This window comes from Saimiri boliviensis, chromosome 20, assembly GCF_048565385.1.
Source record: "Saimiri boliviensis isolate mSaiBol1 chromosome 20, mSaiBol1.pri, whole genome shotgun sequence".
Classification (NCBI taxonomy): domain Eukaryota; kingdom Metazoa; phylum Chordata; class Mammalia; order Primates; family Cebidae; genus Saimiri; species Saimiri boliviensis.
In genome coordinates, this window is record NC_133468.1 from 11,357,320 (window position 1) to 11,376,706 (window position 19,387).

General features: G+C 41.3%; 1 protein-coding gene, 1 non-coding gene and 1 pseudogene across 5 annotated transcripts in view; all 3 read left to right on the forward strand.

The window, feature by feature from the left end:
* Positions 1–19,387, forward strand: part of UBTD2 (ubiquitin domain containing 2) — a 66,890-nt gene that overhangs the window by 18,480 nt on the left and 29,023 nt on the right. Inside the window, exon 1 of one of the 4 annotated variants that reach the window (XM_074390505.1) lies at positions 1,234–1,316. The exons of 2 other annotated variants lie outside the window; for them this stretch is intronic. Coding sequence is in view for 1 of the 2 variants with exons in the window: in XM_074390503.1 (XP_074246604.1) it covers positions 17,548–17,650 (103 nt within the window). In the remaining variant the exon portion in view is untranslated. Of the gene's footprint in view, positions 1–1,233; positions 1,317–13,739; positions 17,651–19,387 lie in introns of those variants that run through there. One more of the 4 variants, XM_074390503.1, reaches the window with a different exon arrangement.
* Positions 1,324–10,423, forward strand: LOC141582472 (Krueppel-like factor 3 pseudogene; annotated as a pseudogene).
* LOC120360434 (small nucleolar RNA SNORA57) lies at positions 7,133–7,277 on the forward strand. The gene has a single exon (XR_005576932.1). It is a non-coding gene; the product is annotated as a small nucleolar RNA SNORA57 (small nucleolar RNA).

Below are 19,387 nucleotides of genomic sequence, written 5' to 3' on the forward strand. Positions count from 1 at the left end.
TTTCACACAGGATAAGGATGAATACTAAAAGTTTTATCTGTAGGAAGTTTCACAGTTGATCGGAGAGGGAGGAAAAGTTTTCAGATAAAACATTAAGAGTAAAGAAAATTAAGATGTATTAATAGCATAAAATACAGTTTCCACGGAGAAATAGTTCTGATTTAATAACAAGTAGGAAGTATAAAATACATTGGCAGGTTATTTTTGCAGCAAAATCTCGGAAATATTACAAAATTTTAATGAATAGGAAATTATTGATTAATGGTGTCTTCGCATTTATTCTTTTCTTTTTTTTGAGACAGAGTCTTGCTCTGTCACCAGGCTAGGAGTGCAGTGGTGAAATCTTGGCTCTCTGCAACCTCCACCTCCCAGGTTTGAGTGATTCTCCTGCCTCAGCCTTCCGAGTAGCTGGGACTACAGGTGCATGCCACCATGCCCAGCTAATTTTTATATTTTTAGTAGAGATGGGGTTTTACCATGTTGGCCAGGATGGTCTTGATCTCCTGACCTCGTGATCTTCCCACCTCGGCCTCCCAAAATGCTGGGATTACAGGCGTGAGTCACCTCACCTGGCCTACTCTTTTTTTGGGGAGTGGGAGATAGGGGATGGAATTTCACTCTGTCACCCAGGCTGAGTGCAGTGGCATGATCTCAGCTCACTGCAACCTCCACCTCCAGGTTCAAGCGATTCTCCTGCCCCAGCCTCCCGAGTAGCTGGGCTTATAGGCGCTCACCACCACGCCCAGCCCATTTTTGTATTTTTAGTAGAGACCAAGATTCCCTATGTTGGCCAGACTGGTATTGACCTCTTGACCTCAAGCGATCCACTCGCCTCGGACTCCCAAAGTGCTGGGATTACAGACATGAGCCCCTGCGCCCAGCGCATTTACTCTTGATACAGTCTAAAAGCTTTATTTTAACCTTGCTAAACTAAATCAGTACCTTGTAAAGTTCAGATTAGAACACTTATAAGATCACTTTTGCCTTCTAGGTAACAGAAAAATTGAAGCTTTGATTCCCCTTCCCCCCACACATATATTTATGTGGTATATACACTGTATATACACATGTAACATATAAGAGTGTGTGTATTTTTTATTATATTAATATGTGGATATGTAGTCTCTTTTTTATGAGAACTCGTTGAGTGCTAATCCTTTCTTAATTATAGTCTTTTTTTTTTTTTTTTTGAGACGGAGTTTCGCTCTTGTTACCCAGGCTGGAGTGCAATGGCGCGATCTCGGCTCACCGCAACCTCCGCCTCCTGGGCTCAGGCAATTCTCCTGCCTCAGCCTCCTGAGTAGTTGGGATTACAGGTACGTGCCACCATGCCCAGCTAATTTTTTGCACTTTTTAGTAGAGACGGGGTTTCACCATGTTGACCAGGATGGTCTCGATCTCTCGACCTCGTGATCCACCCACCTTGGCCTCCCAAAGTGCTGGGATTACAGGCTTGAGCCACCGCGCCCGGCCGTCTTTTTTTTTTAAATAGAGTTGGGGGTTTCACCACATTGGCTAGGCTGGTCTCGAACTCCTGACCTCAGGCGATCCGCCTACCTTGGCCTTCCAAAGTGCTGGGATTATAGCCATGAGCCACTGCACCTGGCCAATTATAGTCATTTTTAAAACCCTCAACAAACTAGTCATTAAAAGAACATACCTCAAAATAATAACAGCCGTCTCTGACAGACTCACAGCTAAAATCATACTAAATGGGTAAAAGCTGGAAACATTCCCTTTGAAAACCAGAACTAAACAAGGATGCCCACTCTTACCACACCTATTCAGCATAGTTCTAGAAGTCCTAGCCGGAGCAGGCAGGTAAGAGAAAAATAAAACGCATCCAAAGAGGAAGAGAGGAAGTCAAACTCTCTTTTTGCAGATGATATGATTTTATACCTAGAAAACCTCTTAGTCTACCCAAAAGCCCCTAGATCTGAAACTTTAGCAAAGTTTCTGGATACAAAATCACTGTATAAAATTAGTAGCATTTCTGGCTGGGCTTGGTGACTGATATCTGTCATCCCAGCATTTTGGTAGGCCAAGGCAGGTGGATCATCTGAGGTCAGGAGTTCCAGACCAGCCTGGCCAACATGGTGAAACCCTTCTCTGCTAAAAATGCAAAAATTAGCTGGGTGTGGTGGCAGGCACCTGTAATCCCAGCTACTTGGGAGGCTGAGGTAGGAGAATTGCTTGAACCCGAAAGGTGGAGGTTGCAATGAGCCAAGATACTGCCATTGCATTCCAGCTTGGGTGACAAGAGTGAAACTCTGTCTCAAATTAAAAAAAAAAAAAATAGCATTTCTATACACCAATATCATCCAAGCCTAGAGCTAAATCAAGAACACACTTCTATTCACAGTAGCCACAGAAAGAATAGAATACCTAAGAAAACAGTTAACCAGGGAAGCGAAAGATCTCTACAAGAAGAATTACCAAACACTGCTGAAAGAAATCAGAGGACATAAACAATTGCTTATGGAGAGGAAGAATCAATATTGTTAAAATGGCCATACAGCCCAAAGCAATTTACAGATTTGGTGCTACTCTTCTCAAACTACCAATAACATTTTTCACAGAATTTGAAAACACTCTTCTAAAATTCATATGGAACCAAAAAGGCCCCAAAGCCAAAACAATCCTAAGCAAAAACAAGAAAACATCACACTACCTGACCTCAACTATACTGCAAGGCTACAGTAACCAAAACAGCTTGCTACTGGTACAAAAACTAGACACACAGACCAGTCGAATGGGTTAGATAACCCAGAAACAGAGCCACACACCTACAACCATCTTCAACAAAGTAAGTAGTGGGGCTGGAATAATAATAAATTAGTTCAGCCACTATGTGAAGCAGTTTGGAGATTTCTCAAATAACTTAATACAGAACTACCATTCAACCCGAGAATCCCATTACTGGATACATACCCAAAGGAATACAAATTGGTTTTCCATAAAGACTCATACATGTATATGTTTATCGTAACATCGTTCCCAATAGCAGAGACATAGAATCAACGTAGATGGCCATCATCAGTGGACTGGATAAAGGAAATGTGGTATGGATACACCATGGATTATTACACAGCTATAAAAAGAAGGAAGTCATGTCCTTTGCAGCAACATGGATGCAGCTAGAGACCATTATTCTAAGTGAATTAACACAAAAACAGAAAACCAAATGCTGATATTCTCACTAATAACTGGGAGCTAAACACTGAATACATGTGGATATAAGGAAACGGTAGTCACTGTGGCTGCCTTGAGGGTGGAGGATGGGAGGAGGGTGAGGATCATAAAACTTCTATCAGATGCTGTGCCTGCTACCTGGATGGCATAATAATTTGTACTCCAAACCCCAGTGACATGCAATAAATACCCGTTTAACAAACCTGCACATATATCTCTGAACTTAAAATAAAAGTTGGAAGTAGAAGGGGGGAAAAAAAGAATTCATTAAGGAAAAAAGTCATAATCATTTTTAGAGCTTTTATAAATGTTTTTTCTTTTTTTGATACGGAGTCTCGCGCTTGTTACCCAGACTGGAATACAGTGGTGCGATCTGAGCTGCAACCTCCACCTCCTGGGTTCTCCTGCCTCAGTCTCCCAAGTAGCTGGGATTACAGGTGCCTGCCACCATGCCCAGCTAATTTTTGTATTTTTAGTAGAAACGGGTTTTACCATCTTGGCTGGGCTGGTCTTGAACTCCTGACCTCAGGAGATGTGCCTTCCTTGGCCTCCCAAAGTGCTGGGATTATAGGCATGAGCCACTGTGCCCAGCTGCTTTTACAGACTTTTTGTGAAAAGAATCGGAAAAATACCAAAATGTATAATTACCAGCCCGGACAACATAGCAAAACTACATCTCCACTTAAAAAAAAAAAAAAAACTGGGCATGTTGGCATGGACCTGTAGTCCCAGCTACTTGGGAGACTAAGACCAGGAGCATTACTTGAGACTTCAGTGAGACCTGATGGCGCCACTAAACTCCAGCCGAGGCAACAGAGCAAGATCTTGTCTCCAAAAAAAAAGTATAAGAAAAAATAAACCACATTTATTCTACCACTCAACATAAACATTTTTGTGTATATCCTTTCAGACTCAAGGTATGTGTGTTGGGGGAGGGTGGCGGTGTTGGGAGTGCATGTTCAGAGAAATGTAAAGTGTTTATTAAGGTTATTGCAGCAATGACTTTAAATAGAGTTTGGCTTTACTGGTTTTCCGGTTTGGGAATGTAACTGGAATGTCATTGTTAGTTTTTCATTATAGGATGGATTATCAGTATTTTTTTGAACTTACTATCTTAAAAGTTAAGAATTCAGCCCTGACCCTCCCATCCCGATCCCAGCCTCTACTTAACCTCGCCAGCCCTGGGAAGCTCACAGAGCAAGGGCACCGGTGTCATGTACTGCCCAGAGTAGGTGCCAGGAGCCAGAGGGGAGACTGAGAGCAGCGAGAGCACCTGCCGAGTTGCCCTGCGCACCCAGAGCATGCGCTCCTATCCCTAACTCCGTAACCTGCGGCTGCTGCCACCAGCACCACCTGGATTGGAGCCCTGACATTACTGTGCTTGGGGGGCTCCAGGCAACCCGGATCCAGGCCTTTATTTCTCACCAGCGGTACCCTGTGCCATGCCTCAAAAAGCCAAACACCAGAGTACCCTAGAAAGTTTAACTAAAAGAATGCTCATGTTTGGGTCGCGGTGAGCCGAGATCGCGCCATTACATTCCAGCCTGGGTAACGAGCGAAACTCCGTCTAAAAAAAAAAAAAAAAGCTGATGTTTGACCCAGTTTCTGTCACGCAAGAGGCACCATGGACCCTGTCTTAGTGTCATACCCATCACATGGAATCTGTGAAGCTCAGCAAGTATGGGGTCATCTGCACCATAACATTGCCGGATAAGTTACTTCAGACCCCAGAAGGCCTGTTGCACAGAATACAGATAGAGCTGGTAGACCTAACTGTGAACGAGCAGAGTTCACCCGCTTTGGCTGGGAATTTGCCCTCCTCTGAAGTTCTGTCCTCACACCAGAGGGCCTTGCCTGGGTTGAGCATGCCTTCTTCCAGCCCACTGATGAAAAATACCATCTTCTCCAGGCATGCAGCCCTTCGGCATGCCACTGTTCATGCCGCTGGTGATGGCAGCTGCCCTCTCATGGCACGGAATATGGAGCCTGGGGATAAGCCTGTCATCCAGCCGGTGGTGGTGCAGCCCGTCCCCTTTATGTACATGAGTCACCTTCAGCAGCCTTTCATGGTCTCCTTGTTGGAGGGGATGGAAATTCCAATAGTAGCATGCAAGTACCAGTAATCGAATCAAATGAGAATCCTCTATCACAGAAAAAAAAATAGAACCTGGGATTGAACCACAGAAGACAGATTATTATCCTGAAGAAATGTCACCCCACTTAAACTCTATCTCCCCCTGCAAGCATTGTTACAGGAGAATCACCCTTTGGCCATCATGCAGCCTAGGAAGAGACCTTTACCTGTGGAATCCCTGGATACTCAAAGGAGTCAGAGGATACACAGATGTGATTATTATGGATGCAGCCAAGTGTACACTAAAAGCTCCCACGTGAAAGCACACAGAAGAACACACATAGGAGGAAAACCCTACAAATGTACATGAGAAGGATGCAGATGGCAATTTGCTTGACCTGATCAACTAACAAGACATTTCTGAAAACATACTGGAATCAAAGCTTTCCACTTCCTGGACTGTGACCACAGCTGCTCCCATCTGAACATCTTGCCCTCCATAAGAAATGTCACATGCTAGTGAATGCCTTTGTGTCCTGCTCAGTGTGACTCCCCACTCACCTGGCTCTCTCTCCTGCCTTTCTTTGTCTAACACATTTTTTACATGTACATTTTAATTTGATTCAGCTGGTCTGAATCTCTGAATTTATGTCATCCAAACTTCCATATGGTCAGTAGTAGATGTTTTCTAATCCCCCCTCTCCTTATCACCCGTCAGACCTAAAGAATGTGAATACTTCCACCCGCCCCCCCAAGGGATGCTAAGCAAACCCTTCTTATATACATTTAATGTAATAAGAACAAGGGAGCATGTAAACTAACATAACCAATTGTCAGTTCTCCATGTATTCCTCAAAAGAATGTTAGAGTAAATGTATTAGAAATACAAATTAAAATGTTAAGAATTCATAGGGTTGATATTGACAGTGATTTGAGAGATTTATATCTCAGGACTTAATTTGAGGAAATACAGTGTAGAGCAAAAGGAATACCCAGCTGATAATAAGCAAGTTTCTCAAAGCTTTTCTGAGTGTAGTTTGCAAGAATATTGTATTTCTTACTCCTTCTGAACATTGCGCTTAAGTAAGCTAAAAATAAAGCTTAGAATTTTGTAATGATGGTAGTCTTAGATAAAATTTAAAAAGAGTAAATGGGCACAGTGGCTCACGCCTGTAATTACAGCACTTTGGGATCCTGAGGCAGGAGGGTCACTTGAGCCCAGGAGTTTGAGGCTGCACTGAGCTGTGATGGTGCCACTGCTTTCCACCCTGGCTGATAGAATGAGACCTTTATCTTGAAAAACAAAACAAAAAAGGATTAAGTGACATCTAAGATATTTCTCTTTACCCATGAATCTAACCCCAAGAGAATATAGTTTCTAGTAGTTTTTCTCTTTGTTTTCATCAAAATATCTTTTTCTTTATAACTGGATAAAATTGGACATTTTAGTCCCAGTTCTGCTTTATGATTTCTTAGCAAAATGTTGCACAAGCCAAAATACTATTATGTTTTATCATTCTGTTGAACCTACTTTTTGATTCTTGTCCATTCTTAAAAGCAAGGGGGCTTTGACCTCAGAAACCAATTAAAGGAGAAGGACTTAACAAATGAGTACAACTTCAAGTAAAGTATGTTTATACACTTTTTTGCCAGGCTCTTAACATGAGAATTGCTCAAGCAGAGGAAACTTTTCAGACTGAAGAGGGAGACTTCCTTGAAGAAAGAGTCCTTTGGACTCCTAGTGTATTTCTTAGGAAACAGCCCTTCCTTTGGCAGTGGTCTCAGGTCAGGCAGCAATATGCTTTTGGTAATTGATGTATGCTGCCTAGGAATTATTTTGTTGTTTGGTCACTAAAGATCAATGCCACTCCCTTTCTTGTCAGGTACCAGGTATGTGCGTTCCCTGTTATATCTGGAGGCAGAGGGAAAGAGCTCTAGTCCCCTGGGCATCATGTCTTTGATGCCAGTGGCTTCCTGTCTGCCAGTTTTATCCTCAAGTACCAGGACACGGTGGGGAAAAAAGGCCAACCTAAGCATGGGTTCACATCTTTGAAATCGTACAGAGCCTTAAGACCTCTTAGATGGGTGGATAATGCAGGTCCACTTTGGGAGGGTTGGTAAAAATCCAGATCCAAGTAACTCCTAAAGTAAGCAGATAAGATAGTCCTACTGGTTAAGAACATGAACTTTGGAATCAGTCTTGGTTTGAATCCCTGTTATACCATTAGGATGACACTCAAGTTTCTTCACTGTAAATTTAACTGTTTTTCCTAATGCAAATGATAAGTGTTTTATGGGAAGATTTTACTCTATGTAAATATTTTGTTTCTTAGAAAACAGACAGTAGTAGTAAAAAAAAAAAAAGAAGAAAACAGTAGTTTTAGCATCCATTGGTGGTGTATGAAACAGTTGTTATAATGGTTGTCCAATGGTTACTTCCTAATTCCATCATTTCTTCTAGAATTATTAATTGACATTTTAATGTAAGAAAGAGCTCTCTTATCTCCCTCATTCATTTACTTACTGATAATTGATATGGACTCAAGATTTTCTTTTTTATTAAATAGATTATAATCTGTTAAGTATTGTTATGTCTTTTGATGCTCAAATTAGTCAGTGGGAGCTCCTTCAAGCTGGCTCCTTTAATATTTGGACATGCCTTCGTTATTTGAGCATTTATTTTCTGTCATAACAAATGTCCAAGACTCATCTAATATTTTACTTGTCCGTGCCCTGAACTCATCCAGGGATGCTTGGTTCCTTTTAATGAAGAAGAATATTTAAAAACCATGATCTAGATTCTAGGTGATGTGCTCAATTCTACTGGAGTGTCATTGCCTCTAGGTTCTCTTAATTGTAAGAGCTAGGACCTGCATGCACCCACATATAACACATATCTACATATTTTTATATATTAAAAACAGTGGATTTTGGCCAGGCGTGATGGCTCATGCCTTTAATCCCAGCACTTTGGGAGGCCGAGGTGGGCGGATCACCTGAGGTAAGAGTTCGAGACCAGCCTGGCCAACATGGTGAAACCCTGGCTCTACTAAAAATACAAAAATTAGTTGAGCGTGGTGATGTGTGTCTGTAATCCCAGCTACTTGGGAGGCTGAAGCAGGAGAATCACTTGAACCCAGGAGGTGGAGGTTGCAGTGAGCCAAGATTGTGCCACAGCACTCTTGGGCAACAGAGCAAGACTCTGTCTCAAACAACGACAACAAAAACCACAGTGGATTTCATACTAATACATCTAATTACAGCTTAACACTATATGGTTCATTCTAGCATTCTTTTATCCATATTTGTAACTCCTTTCTCTAGTAAAAACCTGGCTCCTGATTTCCACAGTACGTTTACTTAGATGTTCAACCCAAGAATATACACAGTTTTGGTGCTAATTCATATCATTGTGAAAAACAAAACTGTATAGAGTTCAATCTTTGTTTATAGTTCTTTTTTTCTTGGACTGGGAGTAAAGTAACTTGAAAATTTGAATTAGGTTCATACCCCTTTCATAGTGTAGTTATATTATTCACTTGAAATAGTTAGGTTCATTTATTTCTATTTGTATTCCATTTTAGTTTCTCCCTCTTGTTGATTTTGTTTTTTATTTGTGTGAAATGTTAATATACTTCCATTTATTCCTTGGACTTAGGATAAGATAAAGGCCTCATCAACCTTTATCTACTCAGGATATATCTGTATACATATATAACTTAGGATATATCTGTATAAATATATTGTGATTATACATAATTAGTTTTAGATGTAGCATTTGGTATACAGTCTCATTACTTTATGGTTATACTGTCATGCACAGTGACAAACTATTCACTAAGATTTTGAGTGTCTCAGAAATCCTGCTTTGAGATGAAGCTAGTTATTTGCATTGTAGACAGTGCATTTCTATATTGATGAGATATATTTAAATAATGTTTTTGTATGTTATGTAGTTCTAACATGTCTTAAGTGTTTTGAGTTTTCAAATAATAGTAACTTTTTTTTTCTTTTGCTTGATTGTACAATGAAGCATATAGGTACTTAGAATATACATTTTGGATCAAGAGTGGTGGCTTGTAATCTCAGCACTTTGGGAGGCTGAGATGGGCAGATAATTTGAGGACAAAACCAGCCTGGGCAACGTGGTGTAACCCATATCCACAAAAAAATACAAAAACTAGCCAGGCTTGGTGGCACATGCCTGTAATCCTAGCTAAAGAATATATATTTTAATTATATTCTTTATAATCCTGCTTATAGGATCTCTCTTTTCTTCTCTCTCTCTTTGTTTAAACAACAACAACAAGAAATCCTTAACTCTGTCTTCTTCCTAATCTTAGAAGGGAAATCTTTCAGTGTCTGTTCATTCAGTATGGCATTACATATAGGTTTTCAATAAAGACCATTTATTATGTTGAGGAAATTTCCTTCTAATACCAGTTTTATGAGTGTTTTTGTCATGAAAAAATTTTATCTGACTTTTTCTGCATTGAGATAATCATGTGGGTTCCCCCCCTTAATTCTATTAATGTGACATATTACATAGAGTCTTCTTCTTCTTTTTTTTTTTTTTTTTTTTTTGAGACGGAGTTTCACTTTTGTTACCCAGGCTGGAGTGCAATGGCGCAATCTCGGCTCACCGCAATCTCCACCTCCTGGGTTCAGGCAATTCTGCCTCAGCCTCCTGAGTAGCTGGGATTACAGGCACACACCACCATGCCCAGCTAATGTTTTGTATTTTTGGTAGAGACAGGGTTTCACCATGTTGACTGGGATGGTCTCGATCTCTTGAACTTGTGATCCACCCACCTTGGCCTCCCAAAGTGCTGGGATTACAGGCTTGAGCCACTGCGCCCGGCCTTTTTTTTTTTTTTTTTTTTTTTTAAGACGGAGTTTCGCTCTTGTTACCCAGGCTGGAGTGCAATGGTGCGATCTCTGCTCACCGCAACCTCCGCCTCCTGGGTTCAGGCAATTCTGCCTCAGCCTCCTGAGTAGCTGGGATTACAGGCACGCGCCACCATGCCCAGCTAATTTTTAGTATTTTTAGTAGAGACGGGGTTTCACTATGTTGACCAGGATGGTCTCGATCTCTTGACCTCGTGATCCACCCGCCTCGGCCTCCCAAAGTGCTGGGATTACAGGCTTGAGCCACCGTGCCCGGCCTTTTTTTTTTTTTTTTTTTTTTTTTTAAAGATGGGGTTTCACCGTGTTGGTCAGGCTGGTCTTGAACTCCCGACCTCAGGTGATCCGCCCGCCTTGGCCTCCAAAGTGCTTGGATTACAGGTGTGAGCCACCACGCCTGGCCACATAGATTCTTCTAACAATCTTACAGCCGTGAGAAAGATCTCACTTGATTGTGATGTATAATATTTATTCATTTAGTTTGCTGGTATTAATTATTTGCTGAGGATTTTTGCATATTCTGTTTTGACCAGGCTGGGCTGAAACTAGTGATCTTCCCATCTCAGCCTCCTGTGTGTCTGGGGCTGTGGGTGTGTACCACTGTGCATGGGTTTTGCATATATCTTATGGGCTGTTGCTCTGTAGTTTTCTTGTGGTGTCTTTGGCTTTGCTATTGGGGTAATGTTGGCTTCATAGAAAAAGGAAGTGTTCCTTCTATTTTTTGGAAGAGTTTGAGAAGGATTGCTATTCTTTTTTTTTTCCTCTCTGTGATGGAGTCTTGTCTCTTTCACTTAGGCTGAAGTGCAGTGGTGCCATCTTGTCTCACTGCAACCTCCTCCTCCTGGGTTCAAGCAGTTCTCCTGCCTCAGCCTCCTGAGTAGCTGGGAATACAGGTGCGCACCACCATGCCCGGCTAATTTTTTGTGTTTTTGGTAGAGACAGGGTTTCACCATGTTGGCCAGGCTGGTTCGAACTCCTGACTGCAAGTGTTCCACCTGCCTCGGCCTTCCAAAGTGCTGGGATTACAGTCATGAACCACTGTACCTGGCCCTGCTATTAATTCTATTTCTATAAGATTGGTAATAGCCCCACTTTTATTTCTAATTTTAGTTATTTGTACCTTCTCTTTCTTTCTTAATCTAGCTAAAGGGCATTTGATTTTGTTGACTCTCTATTGTTTTTCTATTCTGTTTTATTTATCTCTGCTCTAATCTTTTTTTTTTTTCCCCCAGACAGGATCTCTCTCTGTCACCCAGGCTGGAGTGCAGTGGTGCAATCATGGCTCATTGCAGCCCCACCTCCCAGCCTCAAGTGATCTTCTGGCTTCAGCCATCCAAGCATCTAGGATTACAGGCACATAGCAGCACATCCAACTAATTTTTTTTTTTTTTTTTTTTTTTTTAGACAGGATCTTGCTTTGTCACCCAGGCTAGAATACAGTAGTGTAATCTCAGCTCACTACAGCCTTCATCTCCCAGGTTTAAGCAATTCTCATGTTTCAGCCATCCGAGTATCTGGGATTAGAGGCGAGTGCCACTAGGCCTGGCTAATTTTTTGTTTGGTTTTGTTTTTTTTGAGATGGCATCTCACTCTGTTGCCCAGGCTGGAGTGCAGTGGCATGATCTCTGCTCACTGCAACCTCCACCTCCCCAGTTCAAGCAATTCTTCTGCCTCAGCTTCCCGAGTAGCTGGGTGTACAGGCACACACCACCACACCCAGCTAATTTTTGTATTTTTAGTAGAGACAGGGTCTCACTGTATTGGCCAGGCTGGTCTCGAACTCCTAACTTCGTGATCTACCCACCTTGGCATCCCAAAGTGCTAAGATTATAAGCATGATCCATCCCACCCAGCCTCTGCTCTAGTCTTTTTTTTTTTTTTTTTTTTGAGACGGAGTTTCACTTGTTACCCAAGCTGGAGTGCAATGGCGCAATCTTGGCTCACCGCAACCTCTGCCTCCTGGGTTCAGGCAATTCTCCTGCCTCAGCCTCCTGAGTAGCTGGGATTACAGGCACGCGCCGCCATGCCCAGCTAATTTTTTGTATTTTTAGTAGAGACGAGGTTTCACCATATTGACCAGGATGGTCTCGATCTCTTGACCTCGTGATCCACCCGCTTCAGCCTCCCAAAGTGCTGGGATTACAGGCTTGAGCCACCGCGCCCGGCCTTGCTCTAGTGTTTATGTTCTTTTACTTTTGGATTTTGTCTGTTCTTTTTTGGTTCCTTGAGGCATGAAGTTAAGTTATTCATTGAGATCTTTCTTCCCTTTTAATGTGTTTACATTTGTGCTTTCAGTGCATCTCGTTAAGTTTTTGTATGCTGTATATTCACTTCTATTCATCTCATTGTATTTTCTCATTTTCCTTGTGATTTCTTATTTGACCCATTCATTGTATGAGCACATTAATTTTTATGTGTTTGTGAATTTTCCAGTTTTTCATCTGTTATTGATTTTTAGCTTCATTCCATGTAATCATAGAAGATAACTTTGTATGATTTCAATCTTTTAAAGTTTATTGAGACTTGTTTTGTGGTTTAATATATAGTCTATCTTAGAGAATTTCCATCTGCCTTTAAGAATGTGTATTCTGCTCCTTTTGGGTAGAATGTTCTATATGTCAGTTAGGCCTAGTTGGTTTATAGTGTTTAAGTCTCCTGTTTCCTTATCGCTATTCTGTCTAGATGTTTCATACATTATTGAAAGTGGGATATTGAAGTTTCCAAGGGTTGTTTGTAGAACTGTATCTCCCTTCAATTCTGTGCTTGCTTCAGATGTTCTGAGGTTCTGTTTTGTGTAATTGTTATGTCTTTGTGATGAATTGACCCTTTAATTATAAAATGTTCCTTGTTACCTTTAGTGAAAATGTTTGTCTTAAAGTCTATTTTATTGTTCGCAAATATAGCCACTGCAGTCCTCTTGTTTTGTTTTTGGTGATAGTGATTGTTTTTTTGTGTGACAAAGTGTTGCTCAGGTTGGAGTGCAGTGGTGTGATCATAGTTTTACCTTGACCTCCCGAGCTCAAGTGATCTTCCCATTTCGGTCTCCCAAAGTGCTAGCATTACAGGTGTGAGCCATTGCACCTGACTTGTTTCTTCTGTAATTCTCTCAGTTTTTGCTTGTTGCCTTTTATTAGGTACATAACCTAATATTGCCATGTCATCTTCGTGAATTGACTCTTACCATTATTTATCTCTAGAGCTGTTTCTTGGTTCTGAAGTCTACTTTGTCTGATGCTAGTATAGCCACTTAAACTTTCTTTTTTTTTTTTTTTTTTTTTGAGCCGGAGTTTCGCTCCTGTTACCCAGGCTGGAGTGCAATGGCGCGATCTCGGCTCACCGCAACCTCCGCCTCCTGGGCTCAGGCAATTCTCCTGCCTCAGCCTCCTGAGTAGCTGGGATTACAGGCACGCGCCACCACGCCCAGCTAGTTTTTTGTATTTTTTAGTAGAGACGGGGTTTCACCATGTTGACCAGGATGGTCTTGATCTCTCAACCTCGTGATCCACCCGCCTCGGCCTCCCAAAGTGCTGGGATTACAGGCTTGAGCCACCGCGCCCGGCCTTAAACTTTCTTTTGATTAGCATTTGCATGATGTTATTTATCATCGTATAATGCTATTTATCATCCTTTTAATTCTGCCTTCTCTACATTAACATATTTACAGGAATTTCTTGTAGATAGCATGTCGTTGAATCTTTAAAAATGCCATCTCAGCCAGGCACAGTGGCTCACACCTGTAATCCCAGCACTTCAGGAGACCGAGGTGGACGGATCACTTGAGGTCAGGAGTTCAAGATCAATGTAGCCAACATGGTGAAACCCCATCTCTACTAAAAGTGCAAAAGTTAGCCAGGAATAGTGGCATGTGTCTGTAGTCCCAGCTATGAGGGAGGCTGAGGCAGGAGAATCACTTGAACGCGGGAGGCAGAGGTGGCAGTGAGCCAAGAATGCACCACTGCACTGCAGCCTGGGCAACAGAGTGAACTCCATCTTAGGGGGGGGGAAATGACAATCTCACAATGTGTTTCTTTTTAAAATTCATTTTAGACTATTTATATTAATGTAGTGACTGATATTATTGGATTCAGGTCTGACATTGTATTACGTGTTCTCTATTTGTTCCCTCTCATTTTTGTTCCTTTGCTTTCTGATTTCTGCCTTCATTTGGATTGTTTAAATGTTTCTATTTTTTATTTCTTTATTGAGAAATAGAAAATAGATTTTCTATTTTTCATTTTTGAAATTTTTATTTGGCTCTTGATTAGCGTTTCTGTTTCTCTGCTAACAACGCTGTTCATTTGTTTTAAGAGTTCCTTCACTCTCCTACCCCACCATGGAACATGGTTATAATAACTGCTTTAAAGTCTTTGTCTGATAATTTCAACATCTGGATCATCTCAGGGTTTTCCATTTGCTGATCATCTTTTCCTCTGAAAATTGGTCACATATTTCTGGCTCTTTGTGTGTTGAGTAATTTTGGATTATGTCCTGGGCATTTTGGTTATTATGTGAGAATCTGTTTCCTTATAAAAATCTGGAGAACTTTGGTTTGGTTTTGTTTTAGCAGGCAATCAACCCTGCTAGGTTTAGTCAGCTATTCTGCCTCTCCTTTTGTTGCTAGTGGTTCTGATGTCAGTTCACTTTTCAAAGCCTTTGCTGTGCTTTGTGCATAGCACATGCACCACTTAAGATCACTGTGGGGCTACAGTGGTGATTTATATCAGAATTTTTCTTTTTCTTTTTCTTTTTTTTTTTTTTTTTTTTTGAGACGGAGTCTTGCTCTGTCACACAGCCTGGAGTGCAGTGGCGCAATCTCAACTCACTGCAACCTCCACCTCTCAGGTTCAAGGGATTCTCCTGTCTTAGCCTCCCAAGCAGCTGGGACTACAGTCATGTGCCACCACACCCAGCCAATTTTTTGTATTTTTAGTAGAGATGGGGTTTCATCATGTTGGCCAGGCTGGTCTTGAACTCCTGACCTTGTGATCCACCTGCCTCAGCCTCCTAAAGTGCTGGGATTACAGCCATAATCACGCCCACCCATAATTCTTTTTTTGTTTGTTTGTTTGTTTGTTTTGAGGCAGTGTCTGTGTCGCCCAGCCTGGATTGCAGTGGAGTGATATCTCTGCTCATTGCAACCTCTGCCTCCCGTGTTTAGATTCTGCTGCCTCAGCTACCGAAGTACCTGGGATTACAGGCATGCGCCACACACCCAGCTAATTTTTGTATTTTCAGTAGAGACGAGGTTTCACCGTGTTGCCCAGGCTGGTCTTGAACTCTTGTGTTTAGATTCTGCTGCCTCAGCTACCGAAGTACCTGGGATTACAGGCATGCGCCACACACCCAGCTAATTTTTGTATTTTCAGTAGAGACGAGGTTTCACCATGTTGCCCAGGCTGGTCTTGAACTCTTGAGCTTAAGCAATCTTCTCGCCTTGGTCTCCTAAACAGAATTTATTTCTCAGAGAACCATGGCTGTATTGTTTTGGTACTTGTTCCATGCATTCACAGGTTAGAGGTAAATGTGGAACTTGAGTCAGTTCAAACACAGAATTTTAGGATATTCTCTTTAGCTGTTTCTGCTCTGCAATTTCCCCCCGATCTCCATTACCAACTAGAAAGACAGGCTCCTCTCAGAGTTGCTACTGCCATCACTGCCAGGTGCTTCCATGTAACTGGAACTGCCTTTGGGGTAAAGTGGCAATAATAAACTGGTAAAATGCAGAGGGAGAAAAAAATATTTTCCTCGTATTCCACAGTACCTTTTTTCTTAGTTTGTCTAATACAATAGATTTTCTTATTGAGTTTTATGTGTCCACCTTACCACCACTATTGCTAGGAACTCTTAAAAGACTACAAAACAGATTTTCTTCCATTTCCCAAGTTTTTGGGCATAATCAGTGAGGGAGATAGATTCTGGTGTGCTTATAATATCCTGACCTCCACCAAATGTCCGGGACATTTTAACACTAAAAACTGGGAGGAAAGGGAAAACAGTTTTGCCATAAGTTGATCTATCACATAAAATTTAGCATTATTTTAAAATATTATTGCTGACTTAATCAATTTTTGCTCAGAATAAGCACTACCCCATAGAAGAGGGTATTTTTTTCCGTATCTCCATTCAGTTGTAGAATTCTGACTATAGAATGCATCCAATCAGCTCTAATATTCAAGGAGCATGAGAATATGTAGGAAGATTAGGCGTGGGCCTAAACAGAACCTTGAAACTGTATCAGCGTTTCCTTCATACTAACACCCAAGATGATGGTCTCCCTTTTTGAAACCAAGGATGCAACCCTGTTGATCTCTGATTTGCCTTCAGAGTCATTCTTCCCATGTCTTGAAAAATAGTGCACATTCTCAGCCATATAACTCTGTGGTCCTATTCTGTAAAAAAAGAAGTCTGGCAACCTGTCTTCTTTCTGACCAATCTGCATCCCTTTCACTTCACATTCCCAATGTTCCATCTGGGGTGGCTCATTAAATCCATGATTCACACCATGAGACTAGCCTGGCCAACATGGTGAAACCCTGCCTCTACTAAAAAAAAAAAAATTAGCTGGGTGTGGTGGGAGGTGCCTGTAATCCTAGCTACTCAGGAGGCTAAGGCAGAATTGCTTGAACCTGGAAGCCGAGGTTGCAGTGAGCTGAGATTGTGCCATTGTACTCCAGCCTGGATGACAAGAGCAAAACTCCTGCTCAAAAAAAAATTGTTTCTCACAATTCCAGAGGCTGGAAAGTTTGAGTCAAGTTTCCAGCTGATTTGGTATCTGATAAGGGCCGCCATCTTCCTGGTTTACATACAGTTACCTTCTTGCTGTGTCTTCACATGTCAAGGAGAAATCATCTCTCTCCTCTCTAGTCTTATAAGGTCACTAGTCCCATTCAGTGCCCCACCTCCAAATACTATCACATTGGGTATTAGATCTTCAGCACACAAATTCTGTGGTGACACACATGCAGTCTATAGCTATGTGGAACTTAAGTTGTATAAACTATTGGTAAGTGATACCAGGGTCAGAACTGGAGTACCTTATTGTATTTTATATCTTATTGTTTTACAGTTCCTGTGGATTTTTCCCCCAAAAAAGTTGTATTGTGAAAGTATTTAAATATTTAACAAAAACAAAAAGACCATGTATGGTGGCTTACATCTGTAATCCCAGCACTTTGGGAGGCTGAGGCGGGAGGATCACTTGAGCTCAGGAGTTTGAGACCAGACTCGGTAACATAGTGAGACGCTGTCTCTACAAAAGAAAAGCAATTGAAGGAGACAATGTGGGTCAATTTTGGAGCATAGATAGTGACTGAAATTTATTTTAATATAATGACTAAATAAAAGTTCATGAATCCTTACCTACTACTAGAAAAGGAATGAGGGAAGACCTTTTTCTTACCAAAGAATGCCATTATTCAAGGATGAAAAGAACGACACCCTTAGAAGAATCACCTTTTCACAACCCAGTAGCTGATTCAGGTAAGAATCATCAGTAGATACACTAAAGCATCGTGGGTAACATGTCTAGAGAGGAAAGAGATGATTTCTCCTTGCCATCTGAGGACACACCAAGAAGGTAACTGTTTGTAAACCAGGAAGATGGCAGCCCATCATGTTACCCGTGTTACTTATACCTTTGTAGGTATAGGTATTTGTAAAGCATTATAGATAACATGATGGGCCGCCTTTGTAGGTATAGGTAAGGGTAAAGGAACAAGTTAAAATGTCTTCATACATTGCCAAATATCCCCTGGAGGGCAAAACTGTCCCCAGCTGAGAAACACTGGCCTATCTCAGATGACAGCATACAAGCCTTGATTGGAACTTGGTATGAAAAAAAGTTATGAAAGACATTTTGGGACAATTGGATAAATCTAAATTAGACTTGATAATAGATGTTATAAATTTTTTTTTAAATTTTCTTAGGTATGACAATGGTAATATAGTGTGTTAGTCTGACTGTTTGCCTTATTACAAAGGAATACCGGAGACTAGGTAATTTATAAAGGAAAGAGTTTTATTTGGTTGGTGGTTCTACAGACCACATGGTGAGGGCCTCAGGGAGCTTACAATCATGGTGGAAGGCAAACGGGGTGCCATTCCATCACATAGCAAGAGAAAAAAGGGGAGGAAGTGTTGTACTCTTTTCAACAACCAGATCTTGTAGGAAGGGCACCAAGCCATTAATGAGGGTCTTCCTCTGTTGCCCAGGCTGGAGTGCAGTAACACGGTCACAGCTCACTGCAGCCTTGACCTCCCAGACTCAAGCGATCCTCCCACCTCAGCCCCTGAGTAGCTAGGACTACAAGTATACACAATTACATCTAGCTAATTTTTGTATTTTCTGTAGAAATAAGGTTTCTCCCTGTTGGCAAGGCTGGTTTCAAACTCCTAGGCTCAGGCGATCCTTGTATCTCAACCTTGAAAAGTGCTGGGATTAGAAGTATGAGCCAGCACACCCAGCCAGCCTTAGACTTCTTTTTTAAAAAAAAAAAACAACTTTTATTTACCATAGTGAGAACAAGCATCACAAAAGCCTTATACTTTCTATTACAGAGGTTTTATAATACCTGGCCCCATCAGATATCAAACTATATTATATCATCTGCAATTATATATAAAATCTAATTATATCTAACTGCAGATTTAATACGTTATCTGCAATTAGAACTAGTTTTATCTATTTCTGTTTCTTAAACTTCTAGTTGTTTTATTCTGATTTTGTATCTGACACTGTTTCTGAATTGTGTTAAATAGTAGTGGAGGTACAGTGGGCGTCTTTCTTTTTTGAGACAGTTTTGCTTTTGTCACTCAGGCTGGAGTGCAGTGGCAGTCTTGTGTGTGTGTGTGTGTGTGTGTGTGTGTGTGTGTGTGTGTGTATGAATATGATCCCCTAACACGAGACCATATATATATATATATATATATATATATATATATATGTATGTCATATGAGGGTCCCTGGAGTACCTTATTGTATTTTGTGTCTTTTTTTTTTTTTTTGAGTTGGAGTTTCACTCTTGTTGCCCAAGCTGGAGGGCAATGGTGTTATCTCAGCTCACCGCAACCTCCACCTCCCAGGTTCAAGCAATTCTGCCTCAGCCTCCCGAGTGGCTGGGACTACAGGTGCGCGCCACCACGCCCAGCTAGTTTTTGTATTTTTAGTAGAAACAGGGTTTCACTATGTTGGCCAGGATGGCCTCGATCACCTGACCT